The sequence below is a fragment of the Streptopelia decaocto genome (assembly GCF_964273445.1).
Source record: "Streptopelia decaocto genome assembly, chromosome: 18".
Lineage (NCBI taxonomy): Eukaryota > Metazoa > Chordata > Aves > Columbiformes > Columbidae > Streptopelia > Streptopelia decaocto.
Genome location: NC_138673.1, coordinates 9,467,957 through 9,490,024, shown reverse-complemented (window position 1 = coordinate 9,490,024; position 22,068 = coordinate 9,467,957). Strand labels below are relative to the sequence as shown.

Here is a 22,068-nt window from a genome sequence, read left to right as displayed (position 1 = left end):
GCTGATTTCAAAACAGGAAATCAAGTCCAGGAGCTGAAAGTCTTAATTCTGTGCAGTAACCCTTGGACAACGTACACTTTTGCCTTAGTGTGATTCAACAGTAATTCTCTATGTCCCTTATGGTGATAATAATCTTGAGCTATACCTGAAAGTACAGGGAAAAAGCACCAATTCTGCACCTTACCAAGCGGCGGACAGCACACAGCCTGAGCCAAAACATCCCAAGCGACATGCAGGCTGGCTGTGCATTGGGGAGACAATTCCTGCTTGCCATGACCTTCAGCAAAGCCCTGAGACAAGAATATCCGTCTGCTCGGTCTTTCAACAGGCACCATGAGGCCTGCGAGCAAGGAACATTCAGGAAAGGGAGTAATACAAATAAGGAGTCTATTTATCCAATTTATGTTTTAATTTATGCAGATTAAAGTCTTCCTCTTTGGAGAGGAAGACACAAATGGGACGTATGATCTCCTTCCAAGATTTTTTCTGACATGCTTTCAAACCAGAAAGCTCTCCGCTCCTCCTCCGCCCCCTCTCCTTGAGGAATTTTGGCCTCACAGGTTCTATCTGATGTCCCGGCTCTGCTTTCACACACCTCCCCAGGAAAATAAAGCAAAGACAATCATCAGGCTTGAATATCTCTGAGTGCTGTCCAATGTTACACCAGCTACAAGCCACAAAACAATAGCAAGGACGGCTTGTTGCAAGAAAACCCCCACAAACCAGACCCTCTCCCGTCTACGCACAACCTGAACATTTCTTTGAGATACCAGAACTGTTATTTCACCTTTCAGGAGCTTGTGTTATGCTGTCTAATGGGAGACAAACATTGAGAAATCCTTGAAACCAAGGTTGTATGCTAAACAAAGCCTTTCACCGATAATTTGTGTGTAAAGAAGCCAGAAAGCATGTTATCCCTTTAGATATGAAACAGTTCACATAAAGGGCATCTTCCTTCTGAACTAAGCAACTACAGCAGTGGTAAGAAATGTGTGTGCTTCAAAAGAAGCAAACTAACCAGCCAGGAGAGCAGAAGGCCCAATAAAAAGCCATTGCAAATGCTTCTGACTGTTTCATGGAAATGACCTTGTATTAGAAGAACGTTCCCAACAGAGCAGACTCAGGGAGACTCACGGCCAAACCACATTTTCACATGGAAGATGAAGACTTAATGTTTGATTCACCAAAAGCTCATGAAATTCCAGATTTCCTGCTCAGTGGTGAGGGAATTCTAATGAAGAAAATTACAATACACAACTAAAGGAAGATCACTTGGTGTGTTCTCTCACTCTGAAGGGAAGGTTTCCCAATCATCCAGTCACTAATCAAGAAATCAATCTGAGTTTCAAGTCTCTTGGAAGTGCAGGGACAATTCCTCCCAGGTCAGCTCGTCCATGAGCAGGATTTGGTCTCACAAGCCTTAGATCTTCCTTCTAAGACCAACAGCTCAGGCTCCCGGCATGGAGAGCTGTGTCGGCACCGTGACCGGGGCTGCCACGGCACCGGACCCGCTCTCCTCCCGTCCCGCCGGCGCTGCGAGGACACGGGGCTCCGCAGCCGCTCGGCGAGGGCTGGGAACAGCCTGGGCCGCCCTCCGGCAGCACCTGGTAGGATCATTTGGCTCAGACACATGTGAGCTTCATCAGCCGTCACGTCAGCCCCGCCGAACTTCCCGTGAAGCCCTTTCGGTAGCAGCGGGGTGGTGTCTGATCTCACGCATTTCAGAAACCGGGCTGGGGGGAACCCTCTAGAATCTTTGCTGCTGCGGCTCTCAAGGCCACAAATTAAATGCAGTTTCACTGTTTTTGATATTTCCTCCTGTTCTTACCTATCCTGGAGCTACACACATGACTGCCACCGTTGTGCCAAAAGAAACTAGGTGTGAGTTCAGTGATCTGCCATACACTCTCTGCATAACTTTGTCTCAGATTCTCCAACCAACATCCTCATATGTATTTCGGTTCAATGTCCAAAGGCCATTATGTAAAACCTTCCTTCAGTGCAATTCCTTTCAAAAATACTCCCGAGTACAAAGTCATTGAGAACTGATAACCAAGCACCTGCCAGGTAAGTTTCTTTAGACAAGAAAAGTGGAGATCACATGATGTCTGCCCCGCTTATTTAGATTACAGGCTTTCTAAGGAGCGGAAATGTCTTTCCTTGAGTGTGCCTTCAGTCTCTTGCACAAATAATAACTGAGTTAACATGACTGCGGTGCTGTTTATTATCACTTTAATACTGGCAGGCTAGGAGGTTGACAAAAGGAAAACCAACAAAATAAGAGTGAATCCTGAATCTCAAGATCAAAATTTCTAACTCTCAGATTTTTCTAGTCCTGAACGGAGAGTTTCTTGCAGGCTCTTCAGAGAAATCAAGAGAAATATAGAGCACAAATAGAGCAAAAAGAATTCAGCTGCCCCACTGCAGACCTTTCCCAGAAAAGAAAAAATAAGCCCAAGAGTAAAATATCTTGTAGATGCCCTTGAAGGCTGACACGACACCCCCCCACGCCGTTCACGCCCCTGTTTCTCTCTACGTGCTCTGCATGCACCGTGCTTAGATGGCTCCTCCGAGACCGCCAGACTGGGAAGTGCAAAAATGCAACAAATTCCCTTATTGTTCTTGTCACTGCAGTAACTGTTTATCTTAGCACCATGTGCTAGGCAAATCATCGTCTGTTCATGCTTTAATCTACCTAATCCAGGATGGAAAAACACTACCCAGCAAACCCTCATTGTTGGAATGTTATTTATAGCCAGCCTTTTTATGAATAAAAGCCCTCCTCATAAGTCAGCTGTCAGATTTCCCATTGTTACTACAGGTCCCGATCCTGTGTGACCCTACTACAAGAGCAGAATGGCCACGTTCTTCAACCGGTAAAAGCAAGAAGCGCTTTCTTGGTTCCCTTCTTTTCAATTCAGCCCTTGCTGATGACTGGGCTGGCTCAACGCTGACAGCACAGCACCGCTTGATTTTGGCCACCCCTTAACGAGGAGCCCTGGGTCAAGCATCCCGCTCTCCTTGCAACGAGCCCCGCGTGAGGCAGCATCCCCATGGACAGGGAGGAATCCCCATGGACAGGGAGCAATCCCCATGGCCAGGGAGCAATCCCCATGGACAGGGAGGAATCCCCGTGGACAGGGAGCAATCCCCATGGACAGGGAGCAATCTCCATGGACAGAGAGGACTTGGGGAAGGGGAGGAAGAAGTTGCAGCCCCCCCAACACCTCTCTTGTTTTCCTCAGCTGTATCAAAATCCAACCTCAAATGAAAATATGAAAATTTGTCTATAATAGGGCAAAAAGTAGTAGTGCCACTTCTCTGTACACACCTTTGTTTGTTGAACATAAAGCCTGAAGTGCCACTGAATCAGACACATGCAATTAAAGCATTCAGATAGGAAAGCAAAAGGGGACGAAAAAAAATCTGTATATATTGTACTATAGTACTAGAATCAGGAAGGTTTTTTTTTTAAAAAGGGTATTATTAAAAAAAAGGAGAAAGGACCAAACCATCCCCCCAAACAAACAACAGGTGTGCTCTGAGTTAACTCACAAAGTGCAAAAGCATATATAAGTAAGGTGTTGATATGCCACCTAATAAACATTTCCTGTTACTGCCACAGAAGTCCCGTTTTCCAGTCCTGAGCAGCTGTTCGGAGGGTTGTGGGGGTGACTGAGCTGGAGTTTTGCTTGTTTCATGGAGGTTTTTTGAGGCAAAACACTAACCTTAATACTCACGTTAACTGAACGTCATGTGGGCTGTCAGGAGAAGAAAAAAAAGCTACCAGTAAATAAAAATGTAGCATTTTAGTACTAGGTTACTAAATGTGCATAGGTTGCAATGTACCAGTTATGCACTGCTTGCTTAGTGCTAGAAAGCCTTATTCCTTTTGCCATTCGCTTTGGAGAAATGAATAAATTTAGGCAAATCAGGAGTAGGGTAAATCTGGAGAAATTACAAAGGGGAGGAGTTCACCTTCCTGGCTATGGCTTTCAGGTCTGTCCAGGACTTCTTACTCCAGTATAAAACTGAGAGCAGAAATATGATCACATCCTAAGAAGTCTAATCAATTCTGGTTTCAACACTGAGCCTATTTAAAATAGAGAATGGAATTGCTGTTCCTTCTTCTGTTCGCTCTGCACATTCTCAAGACAGAGGCACTAGGTAAGTCCTTGCCTGCTCTTTCTAACCCCATGTACCAAGGTTACTCCTGTTTGTGATCTGTTTCTGAATACCGGTGCACACAGTACAGACTCTAATTCTTCTATATGACAAACGAAGAATGTTTTATTTATTTCTCTGCATTTTATGATTTGTGCTAAAAGATGAAGTATAGACTTTTCTCATGAATGAATGAGTGGAATTTTTTCCACCTTTAGAGATTTTAGTTGCCTTCCTCCTCCAAGAAAAATCAATGAGGTTTGACTTGATCTCTATAGTTAACTACATACATAAATTTTTAAAAATCAAAATGTATATTTATTTACCTGTAAACTTCTTAAAATTTCAAATAGCTTGGTTTTGTTTTCTTCTCATTTTGCTTTGCTGTTTATGATATGATTAAATTCTTGTGGTTCCCTGCTGAGAAAGAACAATATGTCTTTTGCTGCATTAGCTCAGCAGATCCATCTATTTTTGCACTCTGTGCACTATGTACATAAGTACACTATGCACTTACGATGAGTAGATTCAATATCAATCTATAATTAATATCAAAAATGCATAAGGTATTTTTTGCTTCTATTAGACCAGCAATGCTATAACGTTGAATAAACCACCTTTCCAATGTAAATATCAGCACACAGCCTCAAAATTAAAGATAAACACTGCAGTTCTTAATAGTGATGAAGGGTCTATTGTTTGCACTAAAATAGACTGGACTGCATTAAGGGAAAAAAAAAAGAGCTACAATATTATCAGAGGTATCAGAGGGAAGCGCTGCAGCACGAGCAGTTAAAGGGACAGGGTTTGGGTTGCCAGACTCGCAGTGACACGGGTCTGAGGAGCTCCGGGGGGGCCGCAAGGAGCACAACCCGAGTGCTGGGGACGCACGGGGGGCTTCCCACATTTTATTTATCTGTTCTTTATGAATTCTCCTTATCCATGCCTCAGCAGCTTACCTTTTCTAGATTCTTCCCTGACAGGTCAAATACCTTTCCTCTTGTTTAGTCTGTATTTTGTGTATTTTGTATTCTCTCTCTGGAGAGCTTCCCACACCTGCTACAGCCGAAACACAAAGAACCTTTGCTCTTCCAAAGTCTACAAATGTTTGCTCTATATCGATTACCAACTGGTTAACACTTCGCTAAATGTGCTGCTCTATTAAGGGATTTACTATAGGGTCTTGAGAGACTATTTAGAAAACCCCTATGGGCTTTATTAGATTACCATTAGTAATTAGTGCTTTAGCAGATGGAAATAAGAAAGGCAATGCATATCATATTTTGTATTGCTTTTTTCCCAGCATTGATGATTTCCACTTTATTCCCTCAGTGCAGAGGCAAACTGCACAGTCACTAATGTATGAGAAACCCCCCAACTTCTTTTCCAGACTTTTTCCAGGGGTAGAAGCTTCACAGGATACATTCTGATACATTAAAGGCTGAACATTTCAAGAAACCTCAACTTTTGATAATCAGCCTAAATTATTTTTTGTCATATTTGGAAGGTAATTTTAAACAAGCATTTCATTTATATTTTATCACTTTTCAGAACTAGCTTGAGCGATATCCACTTATCGGCTCATTTAACATACCTCCACCAGGGCTGTTTTTCTAATCTGGGCAGCCTCATAATTCATTGCACTTAAATAGCCAATAAACCTGATTGCTAATCTTTCAAATTCCTTTCAGCCTCGACCTGTCTTAATATCATAGCACATATATTTTTTAAGTATTACTAGGAGTCCTTAAAGGGCTTTATAGAGAAACAAGCTTCATTAGCCCCATTCTACAAAAGGGAAACTGAGGCACATCGGTGCAGCCGCCTGCCCAGAGATCAACCAGCACCAGGAAGATAAACCATCTAAGCTTGAATGTGTCCAGCATCTCACCCACCAGCTCCTACAGATCTCATTTTGCATTAACGTCTGCACTGCTGCACCTTGGCTTGCTTGAGTCCTTTGAGAGATCAGTGACCCTCTGGTGCTGCTGTTAGACAGGAAAAACATCTGCAATGTTCCAACAGGAATATTCCAAATCTTTGGAGAGAGAAGTTTTATTAGTGGCAGGTTCAATCTGGTGCCATGCAGAGAACAATTGTAGAGAACAGTAGAATCTGTCTGTCTGGGAGCTTTGTAGAGGGCTTGCAGCAAGCTCCATGTGTTACTGAAAAGTAATTTTCTTTAAGAAGAAGGGAATGAACCCCAGCCTTTTTCATCCTTTTTCTTTATGACAGAGCAGGACTCAGCCATAAGACATTCTCCCACAGTCCATGCTCTAGTGCTCCAAAAGATCGATACATGATAGAACATGATTCCTCTAATTTTCTCTATTTCTACTTACATACTTTTAACTTCCACAAACATAAAATTTACATAACCATGCTGGCACTGACGTCGTCAGCATTAATTCTCGGTCTGATGCTTCCTCAGGGTTATTCGAGGTATACCTGATATCTCTATAAGCAGCATAAAAATAAACAGTTTAACTTCTTCCATTTCTACTTCTAATGGTATAGAATACACACATATTTGTGTTTCGAATCCAGTTTAGGGCTGGCAAAGTTGGGATGCTGGTTCACTTTGATACACTCTGGGATGAAAAGTTGCATTTTCAGTTGTCTAAGAAAGAATAATAGGGACAATATGAGACCTAAAACACACAGAAAAGGCAATAAGCTGTAGCTGCTTTAGGTAGTAAGTCCTAGGTGCTTTCAGAGGTGTGGATTGTCTGTATTTCCCTCTCTCCACCCACCCAATCCAACATGTGATAAGTCTAACTCCCAAGCAATCACTGCCTTTATCTCAAAATAGTTACCTCAACCATCTCAGTGCAGACAGACTTTTGATCTCAACTTGTGATCTTTATGCAGAATACATTGCTTAGGGCTTCCTTCTCTTTCCTCATTGTAGTCATTCCAGCTGCCAAAACCGATTAAAGGCTTATCTGAGCCTGCCTCCCATCATTCCTACCGATCGGGGATCTTGTCAGATCCACCGCGTGCAAGATGGAACAAGAGCTCACATGTGCCAGGCTGCTGAGTGTGAGCCGAGAGCAGGGGACACCAGTGACACGGCTGTACTGTTCCCTCTCCGTACAGCTACACGGGCTGCACGAGCGGGATTCAGGCAGCTGTCCCAGCTCCATCGTCTGTGCTGTACCAGTAGCAGTATTTCGTATTTAATACCTCTGAAACCCTGAATATTTTTTTAATAACTAATGAACTTATCCATTACACATGGATCCTACAGTTAAATTTTAACAAACGAACTCTATAAGAGGGACTGTTATGGTGAACAGGGGTTTAGCCACTGTCACATTACAATTGGAGGGGGTTTAGGGCTGAGAGAAGGATGGACACAGACTGCTTGACCAGGACATCTTAGAGTGCAGATCCTGTGATCTCAGAGTACACTTGTTTCCTTCAACAGCTTATGATAAAGGCACAAAGTGGTGAGGTATTGTAATAATTTCATTCTCACTCTCTTTGACACAAAAATTCAGCAAAAGGCAGAAAAACGCTCACGGCAGAGCAGCAGATAAGACAGCGGAGCCACGGAGCAGCTCCTCGGTTATCTGTCACAGCCTGTTTCATTTGGGGGAGCAGGGAACCAAGCCCAGCAGGCAAAGAACCAACACTGGGCGCTACTGGAAAACTCCCAAAAGGCAGCTACTAGACCGTATTCGAGTCACATATGGAATAAACTTTGAAATGTTTTTAATTTCTTACATTTCTGTAGCCTGCCAGGTGTGGCTTTCAGAAATATCTGTGTTGCACAAATGGATAATTTGTCTCAGAACAGGAACACCTTGATTCTCTTCAAATTAGTCTGTGTGTGAAGTTATTCAAGAATATGTACTGGGCAGTCACACCTTGCTGTAATCTACATTCATCTGCAGATCCCAACTTCCTCTCAAGGAATTATGTGTAATTTTTTTGTGAGATACCTTTGCTGTCTCCATCACTTACGAGTTCAACAACGTCCCCCATCCCCATGTGTGACTTGTGAACTAACTGCTGAGCAGCGAGTGCATACAGCGTGTAGAGATGGATGACCGATGTCCCCAATGACATGACTCCTGCCTTTTTTAACGTGTCCTGTGCCCAAGGCAGCATCCATCTACGTGATGCCTTGACAGGCATCGAGGTTCTTGAGCAGACAGGCTTTTTACAAGGCTGATGCATCCAAGGGCATCACAGCTACAAGTTCAAAAATCATCATTCACTAGTTTGCAGCCTGTTTCTGGCAACATACAGTGAGTGGACACTTTTCCGTGTACACAGTGGACCCAATTACATTATTAATGCTCCATTTAAGGATCAGCCTGACTAGCCTGAGTACACTACATCATCATCAATTTGTATTAAGCCGCTGTTGAGCTGACCTCATGCAGAACTGCAAGGTGTTGCATCACCTCGTCCTTCTTCATGCAAACAGGCTTTTTTCCCTGTTTGTGGCATTGCAGGAGGTGCTTTGTTATGTTACAGAATATATCTAACAGCCTGTTATTAGACTTTCAGATACATTTCTAGCCACAGCACCAGTCGTCATAAACCCAGCATGAAAGACTACGAAAAGACAGTAAAGCCACAAATTTGAATTAAATTTTTGAAGTACTAAAAAAAGGACTTGTGAATTTTATTTGACACTCCCTCTGTTGTAAACGAAACAAAGCAAAATACTCCACTGAAGCAAATCACCTTAGCCCTGGATATTCCTTTTTTGTTAAAGGCCAGTTTCCTTCAATACAGCACATTTATGAGGACACATGTGACAGAGGTTAAAATAGTATCACAGGTCACAGCTAAAAATATTTTCCTCACTCTCTGTCACAAAGGAAGTAGTTTGCAAGTGTTCATAGGGCATATCTAGAATCCTCAAACCTCTTTGGATTTTTCCTTTAGTTTATATGTGCTACAGACAAAGGCCTCATTGAGCGCGTGATTTATGTATACATGTGCAAATTATAAACACTCTGCTCAAATCAGATGTGGTTACTTGTAAAGCTTCACTACTACAATAAAGCTTGTTTTCAAGGCTAACCCCCCACAATATCTTGGGATTTATATACATACAGATGTATGTATATCTTCGTGAAAACAAAATTGTCAGGTGAAAGTGAATAGGAGAGAGATAAATGATCACAAACATTTGGGTTTACATGCTTAGAGATACACAAATCTGCAAGTAAACATTTGGAACTGATTTTGCCTGTCAAAATAGTGGATCAGGACTTCCTGAGGATGTGTAGTACTTAAGAACGTATAAATAGACTTATGTATATAGCTCAGTTTGTGTTCAGCGATCTCATTAATTAGAAAGACAGGCTTAGATTCCATTTTCTTTTAAGTTGCTTTGTCTTTTGTACTAAAGATAATAAGTTTCACAAAACAAGCTAAAAATAGAACAAGCCCAATACAAACCAAAGCTAAAAATATACTGCATGCAAAACTAGCTTCGCCCTGCTGCAAAGCCAGCGGTCACAACCGATTGTAGGGATGGGTTTGAAACCAGTGGACGACAGAGCAGCAATGAGAACTCTGGCATCCAGGGCAGGCTGGGCTCTGAAAAGCAGCAGAGCGGAGGGAGCCCCATCAAACAACAAATTGTCAGCGAGGACATGGCTGAAAGAGGGTGACAAGACATGGAGAGGGACAAGCAAAGGAGTCAGTCAGTGAAAGAGAAGGGATTTTAACTAAAAAGCAACAGAAGATACTCTCACTGTCTCATTACTTCGTGATATTTGTGGTGTAAAGGTCATTCACACTTCAAGAGATTATATATGGTTACTAAAAATACCTGTCAGCACATAAAATTAATAGATTTCTAACCACTTTATCCAGAAGGACAAAACCTGTTTTAGCGACTGTTGTGTGCAGATGGATGAATGAAAAGGGTGGTTTTGAGCCAGCCTGAGCAACACCTGTCTCCCAGCACTCAGAGGAGCTGTGGCCTTCCCAGCGGCAGCTCAGCAGGTCGCAGTAGGGCAGCAAGTGGGGAACAAGTAGGACAAAGTAGATTTCGGAACTTTTATGGAATGCAGGGAATCTGGCCATGGTCCAAAGAGCTTAAGGGTCTTTTCCTAAATCATACAATAGCACATCGGCAAACTGCAAACACCCGGGCTCCCAGCCAGCAGCCCCATCCTCCCTCCAGCTGTGTAAGTGAACAGAAGAGGGAGTACTCAACTGAAGGGATTTTTCCTCAAGTTTCCATGCTTGGTTTGATAGCTAAAACAATTGAAAACATTTACAATAAAATGAAAACAATACGTAATTGTATTGTTTTCTAGATCTTCTGGTGCCAAGAAACAGCTTTGGTCAGGAAACCAGTTGTAAATTTGACAAGGAAGAAACAGAGATAAGTAGGAGCGCTCACTTGCCAAGAGAGACTCCCTAAAGTTCACTGTCTTGAGCTCTGTGAAGGAAGAGGAGGTCTCCAGCCCAGTTCAGCCACACTCTGCATTACACCCAGTAAGGTCAAGGTGACACCTAGGATATGGTGCATTGCCACGTAAATCAAGAATCTACACTACAACGTAAGAGCTAGATAAAATTGATAATATAGCAATCGTAAGTCTGGGTGTATATGTATCCTGAATGTATATGCTTACTGAATTATATTACTTCCAATGGTGATAACAACAGGAATGTCTCTATTTAATGTCAATTAGGCAAGAAGTTTTTGGAAATCCTGGCTGGCACCTTATACTATCCTGAGAGAAGTGTGGATGCTCATGGTTTAACTCGTGTACCAGCAAGATGTGGGAGTAAGCCATGAAATCCTCCATAGCAGCTCATATCACAGCAATGGTTTCAGCACCTTCACTACAAAAATAAACAGAAAACCTCCCAAACACCAAAAAAAAAGACTTTCTGCTGCATTTTCTTGGGCAATAAACAACAGAAAAGAGAATGGGGGAGCTGAGGTTTGATCGAAAGAGCAGTCAAGTGAGAGGACTGCAGGATGGGATCTGATATGTACTGGGTCCCTGCAAGAAAGGGGCTTCAGAGAAAGTGAGATGAAAATCTTTGAGGTGGAAACAGTGGAAAGGTGAAGGGGACACTGTCAGGAGATGGGATGAAGGATGGATGAAGCAGGAACAGGAATTACAGATAAAGAAAGAACTATCTGAATGCTGTAGACACCAGGGAGGGAAAAGAATAGTTTAGGGTGGTTCAGTGATATTTCTAGGAGTGATGGGACACAGATAAGCAAATGGAAAATATAAGCTATTAAACAGGAAACATTTCCTGACAGTGAAGGCAAATAGACTGTGGAAAAGACTCCTAAGGGAAGCGGCAGGAGACACTCAGACAATTAAAACTAGACTAGACAACATATCTTAGGGCACAATCATGCCTAAGACCACAGACAACTGACTGGATGTGACAAGTGTCTTTCCTTCTTGCTTCAGAAATAGAGCCATAAAGCCCAGGGGGGAAAAGGACCATTACAAATGCAAGCTCCCTATACGTAGGGAGGAATCACAACTTTTTCTGCCCATAATCTTGATGTACAGGCTGAAAGATTTTCAGTGCGCTCATGTGTTGATCTACTAAGACGTGATTGAAACCCACAAGTTTATCAGAGAGAACCTCCCAAACGCCTACCAGCTGGAAAAACGCCAGTGGTTGCTTTGTTTGAGAAGGGCTGGATCCAGACTCAGCATGAAAGGCTCTGTAACCCACTTCCATTTCACTCCTCTGGTACAGAGACCCTGGATCAGAACCACTGACAATGTGATTTGGTGATATTTCCCTTCCCTCAGTGTTTCCTGTGGTTGTCCCTGACTCTCACTGTTATATGGTCACGCTCTGAAAGCTCCATGGCCTTTCAACCCAATGAACTTGCACTTACTACTAATTGTGAATCATATTGACCGTAAAATTTGATTTGCATTACAGTAATGCCTTGAGGTCTAAGTCACGATCACGGTCCCATTGTGCAAGTCACTATACAAACCCAGAACAGCAGACCTTGTTCCAAGAGTTTACAGTAAACAGACCGGAATACCTCCACCGACCTTGATTTCTCACCTGACAACGTTCCTCTCTGTTTTAACTCACATCCCAAAGAACTTGAGATTAAATCTTTGCAGGTCACTGTCCTCTCATGCTGCATAGATGCTGCCACCTTTAAACATTTGTGTCCAGGCTATTCCTGCAGTGCAGCATGTTTTGTTCTGGAGGTTCATGCACATTTAACTTCCACAGAAAGGCCACCCCAGTCACGGGGTGCTGGTGCAGCGGCTGTTAAAGCAGATCCTGAACACTGCGCTAGAGCTCTTGCCAAAAATACATCTGCAGCCATTCATCCATTCAAACACTAACACATACGAAACATAACATTGTGAAGACTGGCTTACCTGGTATTTGCGAGGCATTTATGGATTAAAATATTGATTAAGGCACTTGGAACTTGTGGTTCTGCAGTTTGCCCATGGAGATGAGAAATGGCTCGGTGCTCCTGCAGGTCTGGCCATTGTCTTGTGTGCACAGGCCTGAAAAAATGCAAGGACCAGTTTTAGAAATGGCAAATCCTAAAGCTAAGGTTTGCGAATGTTTAGAGGTGTGTCAAAATAAAACTTTGTTGAACCAATTTTTTTAATAATTACAAAATATTAGTGGAGCAACAACGTAGAAATCGCTACAGTTCTTACCATACAAATGTAGCGACGTTGTTTAATTTTCTTCTCAATATTACTAAACATTTGCTAAACCAGAAAGTGAGTCAACATTATTTCTAGTTTTCAGCATAAATTTAGTTTTTTCAAGATTTTATTAATTGCCACAAGCTCATCCAAGTCTCTCTCTGTCATTATAGCTATATTAAGATTCTATGTATTCTAAATACTTAATATATGGATAGCATTGCTATGCTATGGATCTGAAGGTAAAGGTGTTAAAAGCGGTTTTGAGCCTTCCAGCAGATGGCTCATAAAATATCACAAATTATGGTAATTAGCAATCTAATGACAGGACCCCTCCATAACAGTTATTAAAAACTGACTAGCTATTTGTTAAAAGCCTATAATTTACTAATCATAGACAAAAAACCCATTGTAGTATTAATCAAGCTTATAAGAGCTTTTGAATTGTTATTGATTAAGTAGGCAAATAGAACTATTCCTGTGAAAGTCAATTTAGGCTTTATAACTGCCATAAAGAGGCACTGCAGCATGCTGCGATAAGCAGAGCGGTGCTTGCTTTCCAACCAGATCAACACACAGTGAAGTTAAACCAGCCATCTTCCTCTGAATGTTGCATTTCTTCTGACGATGAAAAAGTAAGATGCCGATGTTCTGTTGAAAAACTTTGCAACCATCTGTGTGGGATCACAGTTGAGTTAGAATAAAGATTCTTCATGTCTTACAGGAAATATTTTATTTCTTAAAATTCCTTATTGCACCAAGTAATCTTTAAAATAGTTCCTGGAATGGACTGAGATAAGTCATCTTGCGCAAGTGAATTTACAAGCATACAAAAGTATAGAACCAACAAAAGGAAATTTATTTTAACACTACATATATTCAGATGTGGAACTTTTGCCTCAAGATGTTGCTGAAGCCAAAGTTTCAAAACTAAATTATTCAGAACTGCAACCACAGAATCCCAGAATGTCAGGGACTGGAAGGGACCTCGAAAGCTCATCCAGTGCAATCCCCCCATGGAGCAGGAACACCCAGGTGAGGTTACACAGGAAGGTGTCCAGGCGGGTTGGAATGTCTGCAGAGAAGGAGACTCCACAACCCCCTGGGCAGCCTGGGCCAGTGTCTGTCACCCTCACTGAGAAGAAGTTTCTTCTCAAATTTAAGTGGAACCTTTTGTGTTCCAGTTTGAACCCATTACCCCTTGTGCTATCACTGGTTGTCACCAAGAAGAGCCTGGCTCCATCCTCCTGACACTCCCCCTTTAGATATCTGGAAACATGAATGAGGTCACCCCTCAGTCTCCTCTTGTCCAGCTCCAGAGCCCCAGCTCCCTCAGCCTTTCCTCACACGGGAGATGCTCCACTCCCTTCAGCATCTTTGCTGCCCTGCGCTGGACTCTCTCCAGCAGTTCCCTGTCCTGCTGAAACTGAGGGGCTGGAACTGGACACAATATTCCAGGTGTAGTCTCCCCAGGGCAGAGCAGAGGGGCAGGAGAACCTCTCTGACCTACTGACCACCCCCTTCTAACCCACCCCAGGTACCATTGGCTTCCTGGCCACAAGGGCCCAGTGCTGGCTCATGGTCATCCTGCTGTCCCCAGGACCCCCAGGTCCCTTTCCCCTACGCTGCTCTCTAATAGGTCGTTCCCCAACTGATACTGGAACCTGGGGTTGTTCCTACCCAGATACAAGACTCTACACTCGCCCTTGTTATATTTCATTACATTTTTCCCTGCCCAGAGTTCCCATCCAGAGTTCTACTATTCCATGCTAACGCAGTTTTTGGAGGGAATAGTACCAGGTATAAACGGATTCATTCAGGACCAGGAGGAGATCCAGAGAGGCAAGGCTGCCTACTGCAGGATTTTTATGGTTTCTTCTGAGTGATTTGATATTAAAGCCAGCTGGACTCGCTGGATGATGTGCTCCACACTTCACAGCAGAAGCACTCACCTCTTATCAACTTCTGTTGTTAATATATTTAAGAAAGGAAATATCTTACTCTAATAACATTGGGCAGACAAAACCAAGAAGTTGTCGAAACAGTATGCCCAGTTATCACTCTCTGAGCATCACAAGTTGTGAATCTATTTCACATCTGCTTTTTGGGGGACAACTTGTACAGCTTTTCATTCACCTAATTTTTAATATCTGATTTTTTTTTTTAGTTGTAAGCCATTGGTGCTATCAGTCACAGAAGTATGAAGACCCACACTGTCAAGGTATTGCACCACCACCACTTTCTTTTGGTATTGTTTTGTTATAGTTTCCGAGTTTTTATAGTGTCAGTAGTTCACTTTCTATTTTACAGCCATTTACATGTGCCTATTTTCCTATTAAGCTTAACAGAACATCCTTGGCAAATTGTAATATTTATAAATATACAAAAAATTATATGTTACGAAGTTCCTGTATTAGATTCTACCATGCAAAGATCTTTTCTTCAAACATGTCTCCAGTTTCCCAAGCAAGAATCTGTTGACTGTTTGGTAGTTCAGCTTTATCAAGGATTTGCAGTCTAAAGAAAGAAATTATTTTCTTCATTCTTAAATAGATCCTCGAGAATGGTACCAAATATATGCCACCTGCAAAGGGAAAAAACAGTCACCTATCAATATTGTCACCAAAAAGGTCGTTCTGGACAGGAGCCTTAATCCACTGAACTTTGAGGGATATGACGTGAAGGGATCTTCTGCATGGGACATAGAAAATAATGGACATACAGGCAAGTACTGTGAAATTCTTACTGTTATTATGAGATTTACTGGTGCCTTCACTTGGAACCGTCCATTTGCTTCTTCCATGTCCTAGGCAAGGTGTTAGATATCACTACTGCTTCTTCAAAGCAAGCAAGCAAAAATAAGATAGCAGCCCTGTATTTCTGAAGTGAAACGGTCTGAACCAAGGCCTCCTGGGACCCCTGTGGGAATGATCTAGGTTTTATATCCTGGACATGGTCCTTGAATGTCTCAGCAGAAATTGGTTCTGTGCATACGCAGAAAGAGAACTTGAGATGTGCAGGGAACCACTGGGACCAGGAGGGAGGTGAATACAGAGGGTGAAGACACCACTTTTGGCAGAGGTAAATCACTTCTGCTGAATGCCCCTGTACCCTTTATTTCTGGCCTTGCCTTTTCTTGCTCTTGCTTCTGCACAAAGAATAATTCTCCTGAAGAGAACGTCATCTGGGAAAGTCATTCCACGAATGGCTTGCTGGGAGTGTTTCTTACTAATTCTTTAAATAATGAGCTGAAATCTTCCCGAATTTCAACCTGTTTCCTCTGCACACAGAAGTAATCAAATGTGAGCTTGTTGGTCACCTACTTACTGATTCAATAAACAGTGAATCAATGAACAGCAGATCAGTAAACAGTGAATGAGTCAGTGAGCAGTAATTCCGTTTCACTTCCTCCACTTTGCTTCACTAAAAGTGATAGCAATGGTGATGCTTCAACAATATTTTGCTAAATTACAGTAACTTTCAAAATAGTTCTGTTGTGTTTTTTGGTTTTTTTTTTAAATCTATAGGTGTTCTTAGAAGCTTTAGATGGATTGTTTTAACTACTAAAGTCCTAAAATGAAAAGTTGCAAGTGCCAAATATTTTCCTAACTTAAAAAGGAAAGGTGGGAAGGTCGACAGCTGGGTAGATTTTCACAGCCAGAGATTCTAGTTTAAAACATCAGTATTTTGACAGGCCATAAGAAAAAGATACGTTTTGATTTTTCACTAGTCTATGGGTTAATGACTTTCCCGTTACAGAATGATATTCTGGAATCTCCACATTACAGTCACTGGGCATAGAAATACCTTTTACACAAGAATTAATATTCATACAGATTGGACAGAACTCTCATCTTTCCCAGCCATCCAAAAGTTTTCAATCTGGGATTTTTAAATTGCTTCTTCTTGCTTCTAAGGACAATCAGTTTCTGTGCTACAGTGAGCACAGTACTGGAGCTGTTACTGCTTAAATCACAGCTGCAATTAGAAGCTCTGCATGCAATTAGACTATCATTATGTTTGATGTGCAGATAGTAAAGGTCAGTGTCTCAAAGGTCCTACAATCTAAATAAACAAAGTCGACAAAGATATGTTACTCATCCATTTACAGATAAGAAAGCAAAGTGACTAAATGACTCGAGTGAACTTCCAGTTCATTTGGAATTCAGAACAGAAATGAAATCTCTGGGGCTTCAATCTAGGTCAAAACAATTTTTCCTGTAGAGAAAAGTACGGTGCTTAATGTAGAAGTCTTAATAAGTAAATTTTTAAAATATATCCCAAATGCCTCAAGCACAGGAAGCGATGGTGATAGACACGTAGAAATGTATCTCCTAAGAAAATTCTGCTTTGCCGTTAACAACAGATCAAACATCACATTAAATAGATATGACAACTTAGATGCTTAGGCTTAAGTTGCAACACTAAATTAAAACAGAATACCTTCAAACCCAGCCTAAAGCAAACGTTACAGTGCAGAAAATAGGAAACAAAAAGAACGTTTAAAACCCAAATAAACGGTGATCGAGTTTACTTTTATGAAAACTTTGATAGAGGTTGTTCTCCTAGACAAAAAAATGAAGGAATATAGTATCTTCTGAAAGGTATAAAAGTAGCTCTGAGTCATGGGGTTTTAATAGCCGTGAACAAATCCCTACCAATCCCCTCAGTGCACTCAGGGAAATACCGTCTATTTCCCTGTTTTCTTCAAAATGCAATTAGCCCATGATGCTCCGAATGACACATCAATGGATGCCATAAATCTATAAAACCCTTACCCCAGAACAATCCAAAGCAGCACTCTGTCCTTTTCCTCCCTTTTACAAAGGGAAACAAGTATCATCAGATTGATTTTGCTTTTTTATTATTCATTCAGCTGAAGTAACGGGTAGCTCAGCTCAGCTCTACGTGAGTCACTGAAGATCACCGAGCAAATCCAAGGTAGAAGTGGGAGCGGAAGCTCCAAGGGCTGTGCCATAGAGAGATGCCCAAATGCTGTTGCGTGGTGCTGGGAAGTGGGCTATGAGATTCCTCCCTTTCATCTCAAACCAGCCTCAGCCAGCATTTTGTAAGAGTCCAGCTTCTGCAAAGTTGAATTTCTGCATTGTCCAGTATGAAAAACAAAGCCAGAACTCCAGAATAAATTTTAATCTCAAGAACATGCATCTCTCTACTCTCATACTATTAATGTATGATCTGTTTGGTTTGGTTTGGTTTTTTAACAACTTATTTGTTTTCCCCAGTTAAAGTAACATTAGATACATCCCCTAAAATTGGAGGCGGAGGTCTGGGAAGAAAATACAAGGCAATAGAATTTCATTTGCACTGGGGAGTCCGAGTCGAGCAGCAATACCTTCCCGGGTCAGAGCACAGCATAGATGGAGAAAAACAAGCCATGGAGGTAGGTGAGACCGTTTGTGGATTGTGGCTTTTACTCAAGAACTCTGGCTTTTTAAGATACTGTTGCACACAAACTATTGGCTGGTTCTCCTATGAAACCCCAACAGAGGGAACAAAGAACTGAGGACAAAACAAAGCAGCTCCGGCCACACTGCAGGGCAGCCGGGCTGCACTTACAGCAACAAACCGCAGAGCAAACTGAACAAATAATTGGCCTTGACTATTGTGTTACAGCTTCATATTGTCCACATAAGAGAAGATGCTTCAGGTATAGAAGAAGCAAAGAAATATGCAAATGGAGTGGCTGTGTTAGCATTCTTCATCAAGGTAAGCAGCCAAATTTTTAATTGCCCATCTCAAATCTCCCAGCACTTTGGTGGAGTGGTTGTGTTGATGCTACAGCAGTCTGAGACCTGAGCCTCCCTGTCCTCTCAGGCATTCAGTGCCAGCACTTAGTTCCTTTACCCTTTTTATATTGTGCTTGCTGTTATCTTTTACCCTGTGGTTCTTTTCTATTTTATTTACAATTAATTTAAAGCAACCAGTTGTTGAGAAACGTATGATTTGGAATAAAAATATTTCCATTTCAGATTGAAGAAGAAAATAGAAACTATGCAACTCTAATAAGTGAATTAGAGAATATTAAATACAAAGGTAAGACACTTGTGTTGGTCAAAACACAACATATATTTATTTTGAGCAGTGTTATAACCAACTTCTGCAGCCGTGCTTGTTCCAAGCAATATTTCCCATGGTTTTCCAGGGCAAACAGCACAGATGGAGCCTCTGCCACTGAGTTCTCTAATCCCACCTGAGAAAGACCTTGGAAGGTACTATCGGTACGAGGGCTCCCTCACCACTCCCGACTGCTACGAGGGTGTCATCTGGACAATCTTTGAGAAGCCAATTGAACTCAGTCTTTCTCAGGTGAGTCGCAGAGGGGCAGTGCACATAGGTCTGCTTACGGTCATTTTGCCCCTTCAGCTGCCTGCTCAATCCCACAATTTAAAACAATTTATTAGTTGTTCCACTGCTTTGTTCCTATCACACACCCACTTGCTTGGCATTAGCCTAAACACAGTCCCTAGTGCCATTTTTTTGGCACTATTAAATTGTCTATCAAAAACTGGCAGGAAAGGGGAAGGAAGGGGAAATGACGATGTGGAAAGCAAGCCCAAACCCCTCCACAGGTGAACCCCTAGGCCTTCCACCGCAGTCACCTGCTCAGCCACAAATTTCACTGCATTTCTCCTGCTGTCACAAGTATCAGGATAGCAGAACAGAATACTTCAAAATCCAAACTTTAAGTCTAGCTTTAAGCAGACCATTTTTGTCCTACGGAGAGGAACATGAGGTTAATCATGACCGCCTCTAAAATACAGATTGTTCAGCTGGCAGAGTGCATGATTAAAACAATTCCGCTGTCCTGGAGCGGACTGTCGGTGCTACCACCAGCCAGCACAGCCTGGCCAAGGGCCAGCGTCTGTATTTCAGTTCCTGAGCCGCGGTCTGCTCGCCATCGCTCCAGGCACAGCGCAACGCTCAGCCCCAGCACGGCAGCACAGCGCAGGGCACCAGAGCGAGCGGCTGCTGCTCTGGGCCGGCTTCTTGCTGAAGCAATCAGAAACCTGAAGCGAGGAAAGAAATCCGAGTCCCCGTACTTTGTGTCACTGTGACGTGATGGACTGTGTGCGTCAAGAGGACTGGTGTAACCAGGCCCTCGGGCTGGACAAAGCATTTGGCTCGCGCAGAAAGGAAGTCCTCGTGATGTGCAAGGCTAACACAAGTCATCTGCTGGTGACCTCTGGCAGTAGCCTCCATCATGCTGTTTCCTGCGAGGTTTAATGCATCCATACAGTTGAAAACAATGCCGCTGAGTAAGGCACTGCAGATTTATATCACAATTTCCAGTGTTCCACGGAAAAAGGGTTTAACGAACTGTTTTTTATTTCGATGCCTGCAGATAACTCAGTTTTCAACAGTCCACTTTGATGGGAAGAACTCAACCCCCATGGCTGAAAATTTCCGTCCTGCTCAGTTTCTGAATGAACGAGAGGTGTACTGGTCCGGTGCCAGCATCCTCCTGCCTACCGCTAAGCTTTTGCTGTTGCTCCTGATGCTCACGTACATCCTGAGTTCTCTTTGCCAATGAACACTTCTCACCTCATTCAAGGTTCTGGCCTTTTTGGAGGGTTTTTTATTGTTGTTGCTGTTGTTGGTTCTTTGTACCAAGTAGTCTCTCTAACTGCCAGCTCATGAATCATATCTCAGTACAAGATTTCACCTTGCCCTCCGCCAGACACTGACCAAGGACTTCTCTTGGCTCTCCTATAAAAATTGAAACCCATTGCACTAAATCACAAGAATTCAAAAGAATGGTAAGATAAAGCTACGAAGATTCAAATTAAAACAAACACACACACACCATACTTAAAGAAAACATTAGGATGGTTTATCTGCAAGCCTGTAGTTTTAACACAGCACTGGAAGGACAGTCTACAAGCTATACAGAGGACCTTGAAGGGGAATTTGCTCTTAAGTGCCTATGAAGAGTTTTGTTTGCAGTATGTTTACATTCAACACTGTAAATCAGAAAGACAGTAACACGTGGAGTCATTATCATCCCTGCGTTGTCCTACACGAAAGTACAAGACCAAGAAAAATTGCTCACACGCAATTGAGAAATGTCTGGGTGGTCCTAGCGAGTGAAGGGTGTGTGACATCTGTACTAACACTGCTTTCCCCCTTCTTGCTTCAGAATATCCACAGTTAATTTTTTGGTAAGGATGCTGGATTCCTTTCATCTAATCTATGGATTCTGGACTTCAGGTTTCTTTATTGAGCCTATTTATTCATCCTAGTATGGAATCCTGCTCTGGGATGCCCAGGGATATGATGTGCTAGAATGAAGAAGGGAAACTCAACCACATGTACCCTTTGCACATCCGTGGAAATTCCCTCTCTTTGGAGGGCTGCGTTTGAAGCATGAGACTTTGATGATCCTTTACAGTTTTCATTCGCCTAATAAAATGGGACAGTTCAAGAAATGGCTCTTTCCCGTATCACATTTCAGAAGTTTTTAAATGTTGGTTTGAATGTATCTTCTTTTTTTAATCATAACATACCTGCAATATTCCCATATGACGAAGATTCACAGTTTGTCCAAGAAGATTGTGATTTGAACTTCAGATTCTTCAGATCTTACCCTATTTACTCACAGAAAAGCTCAGTATATTGGGAAATGGGATTTGCTTATATTATTCCAGTTCTCTTTCCAAAGACAGACATAACAGTTTTCTTTGGCTATTGCCATGTAACATGTTACAGCTACTTTTAGAATTTTAGATTCTGGCCACACCAAAATAGGATTTCGTATTAGCAGATTGTATTTTGTTCTCTAGGGCAATGTTCGCGGAGGTGCCTTTATGCTACAGCTATATGGCCATTTTCAGGAAAATCATGTCAGTGAGACTAACCACAGCTCACCAAAGGAAAAAAAAAGCAGGGTGAAAACTTATTTTTGGATTTAACAATCAATTATATAAGCTTCAGAAAACCACATGGGAAAGCAAATTCACCTTTTGAAGTTTAGAGGGATGATTAAGACTTTGACTGTATTTTTAGCTAACTGAAAAACTTTTGGGGAATGGACATAAATATTAAAGTTGAACAGAGACCTATAGTTTCATTGCCTTGAGTTTTTGTTTCTTCCGTCCTTGCTGAAGGTGAATCCACACAACACTCATTCAGAAAAGGAATGCGACTTCTTTCCCCACTTTCTTCACAACGTTCAGGGTTGGGTTTGCATTTGCTGGGGGGGAGGGATTCGCAGCACCTTGGGATGTTTCTG

At 42.2% G+C, this 22,068-nt stretch overlaps 1 protein-coding gene across 1 annotated transcript; it reads left to right on the top strand.

Annotated features, from left to right (window-relative positions):
• Positions 1-4,054: 4,054 nt before the first annotated feature.
• On the top strand, positions 4,055-21,974 carry CA4 (carbonic anhydrase 4). Its single transcript, XM_082068202.1, has 8 exons — positions 4,055-4,167; positions 14,986-15,039; positions 15,372-15,542; positions 18,062-18,219; positions 18,453-18,545; positions 18,809-18,872; positions 18,982-19,145; positions 20,182-21,974. The coding sequence occupies exons 1-8, from the start codon at positions 4,110-4,112 to the stop codon at positions 20,368-20,370; spliced, it is 951 nt and encodes a 316-aa protein (XP_081924328.1). The 5' UTR covers positions 4,055-4,109; the 3' UTR covers positions 20,371-21,974.
• Positions 21,975-22,068: the final 94 nt, after the last annotated feature.

Excerpts from the sequence above, each read along its gene's own strand:
- CA4 (XM_082068202.1), top strand. The coding sequence starts at position 4,110 with ATGGAATTGCTGTTCCTTCTTCTGTTCGCTCTGCACATTCTCAAGACA. Across the intron at positions 4,168-14,985 it reads TCTCAAGACAGAGGCACTAG|TTGTAAGCCATTGGTGCTAT; the intron begins GTAAGTCCTTGC and ends TTTTTTTTTTAG. Across the intron at positions 15,040-15,371 it reads TGAAGACCCACACTGTCAAG|ATCCTCGAGAATGGTACCAA; the intron begins GTATTGCACCAC and ends ATTCTTAAATAG.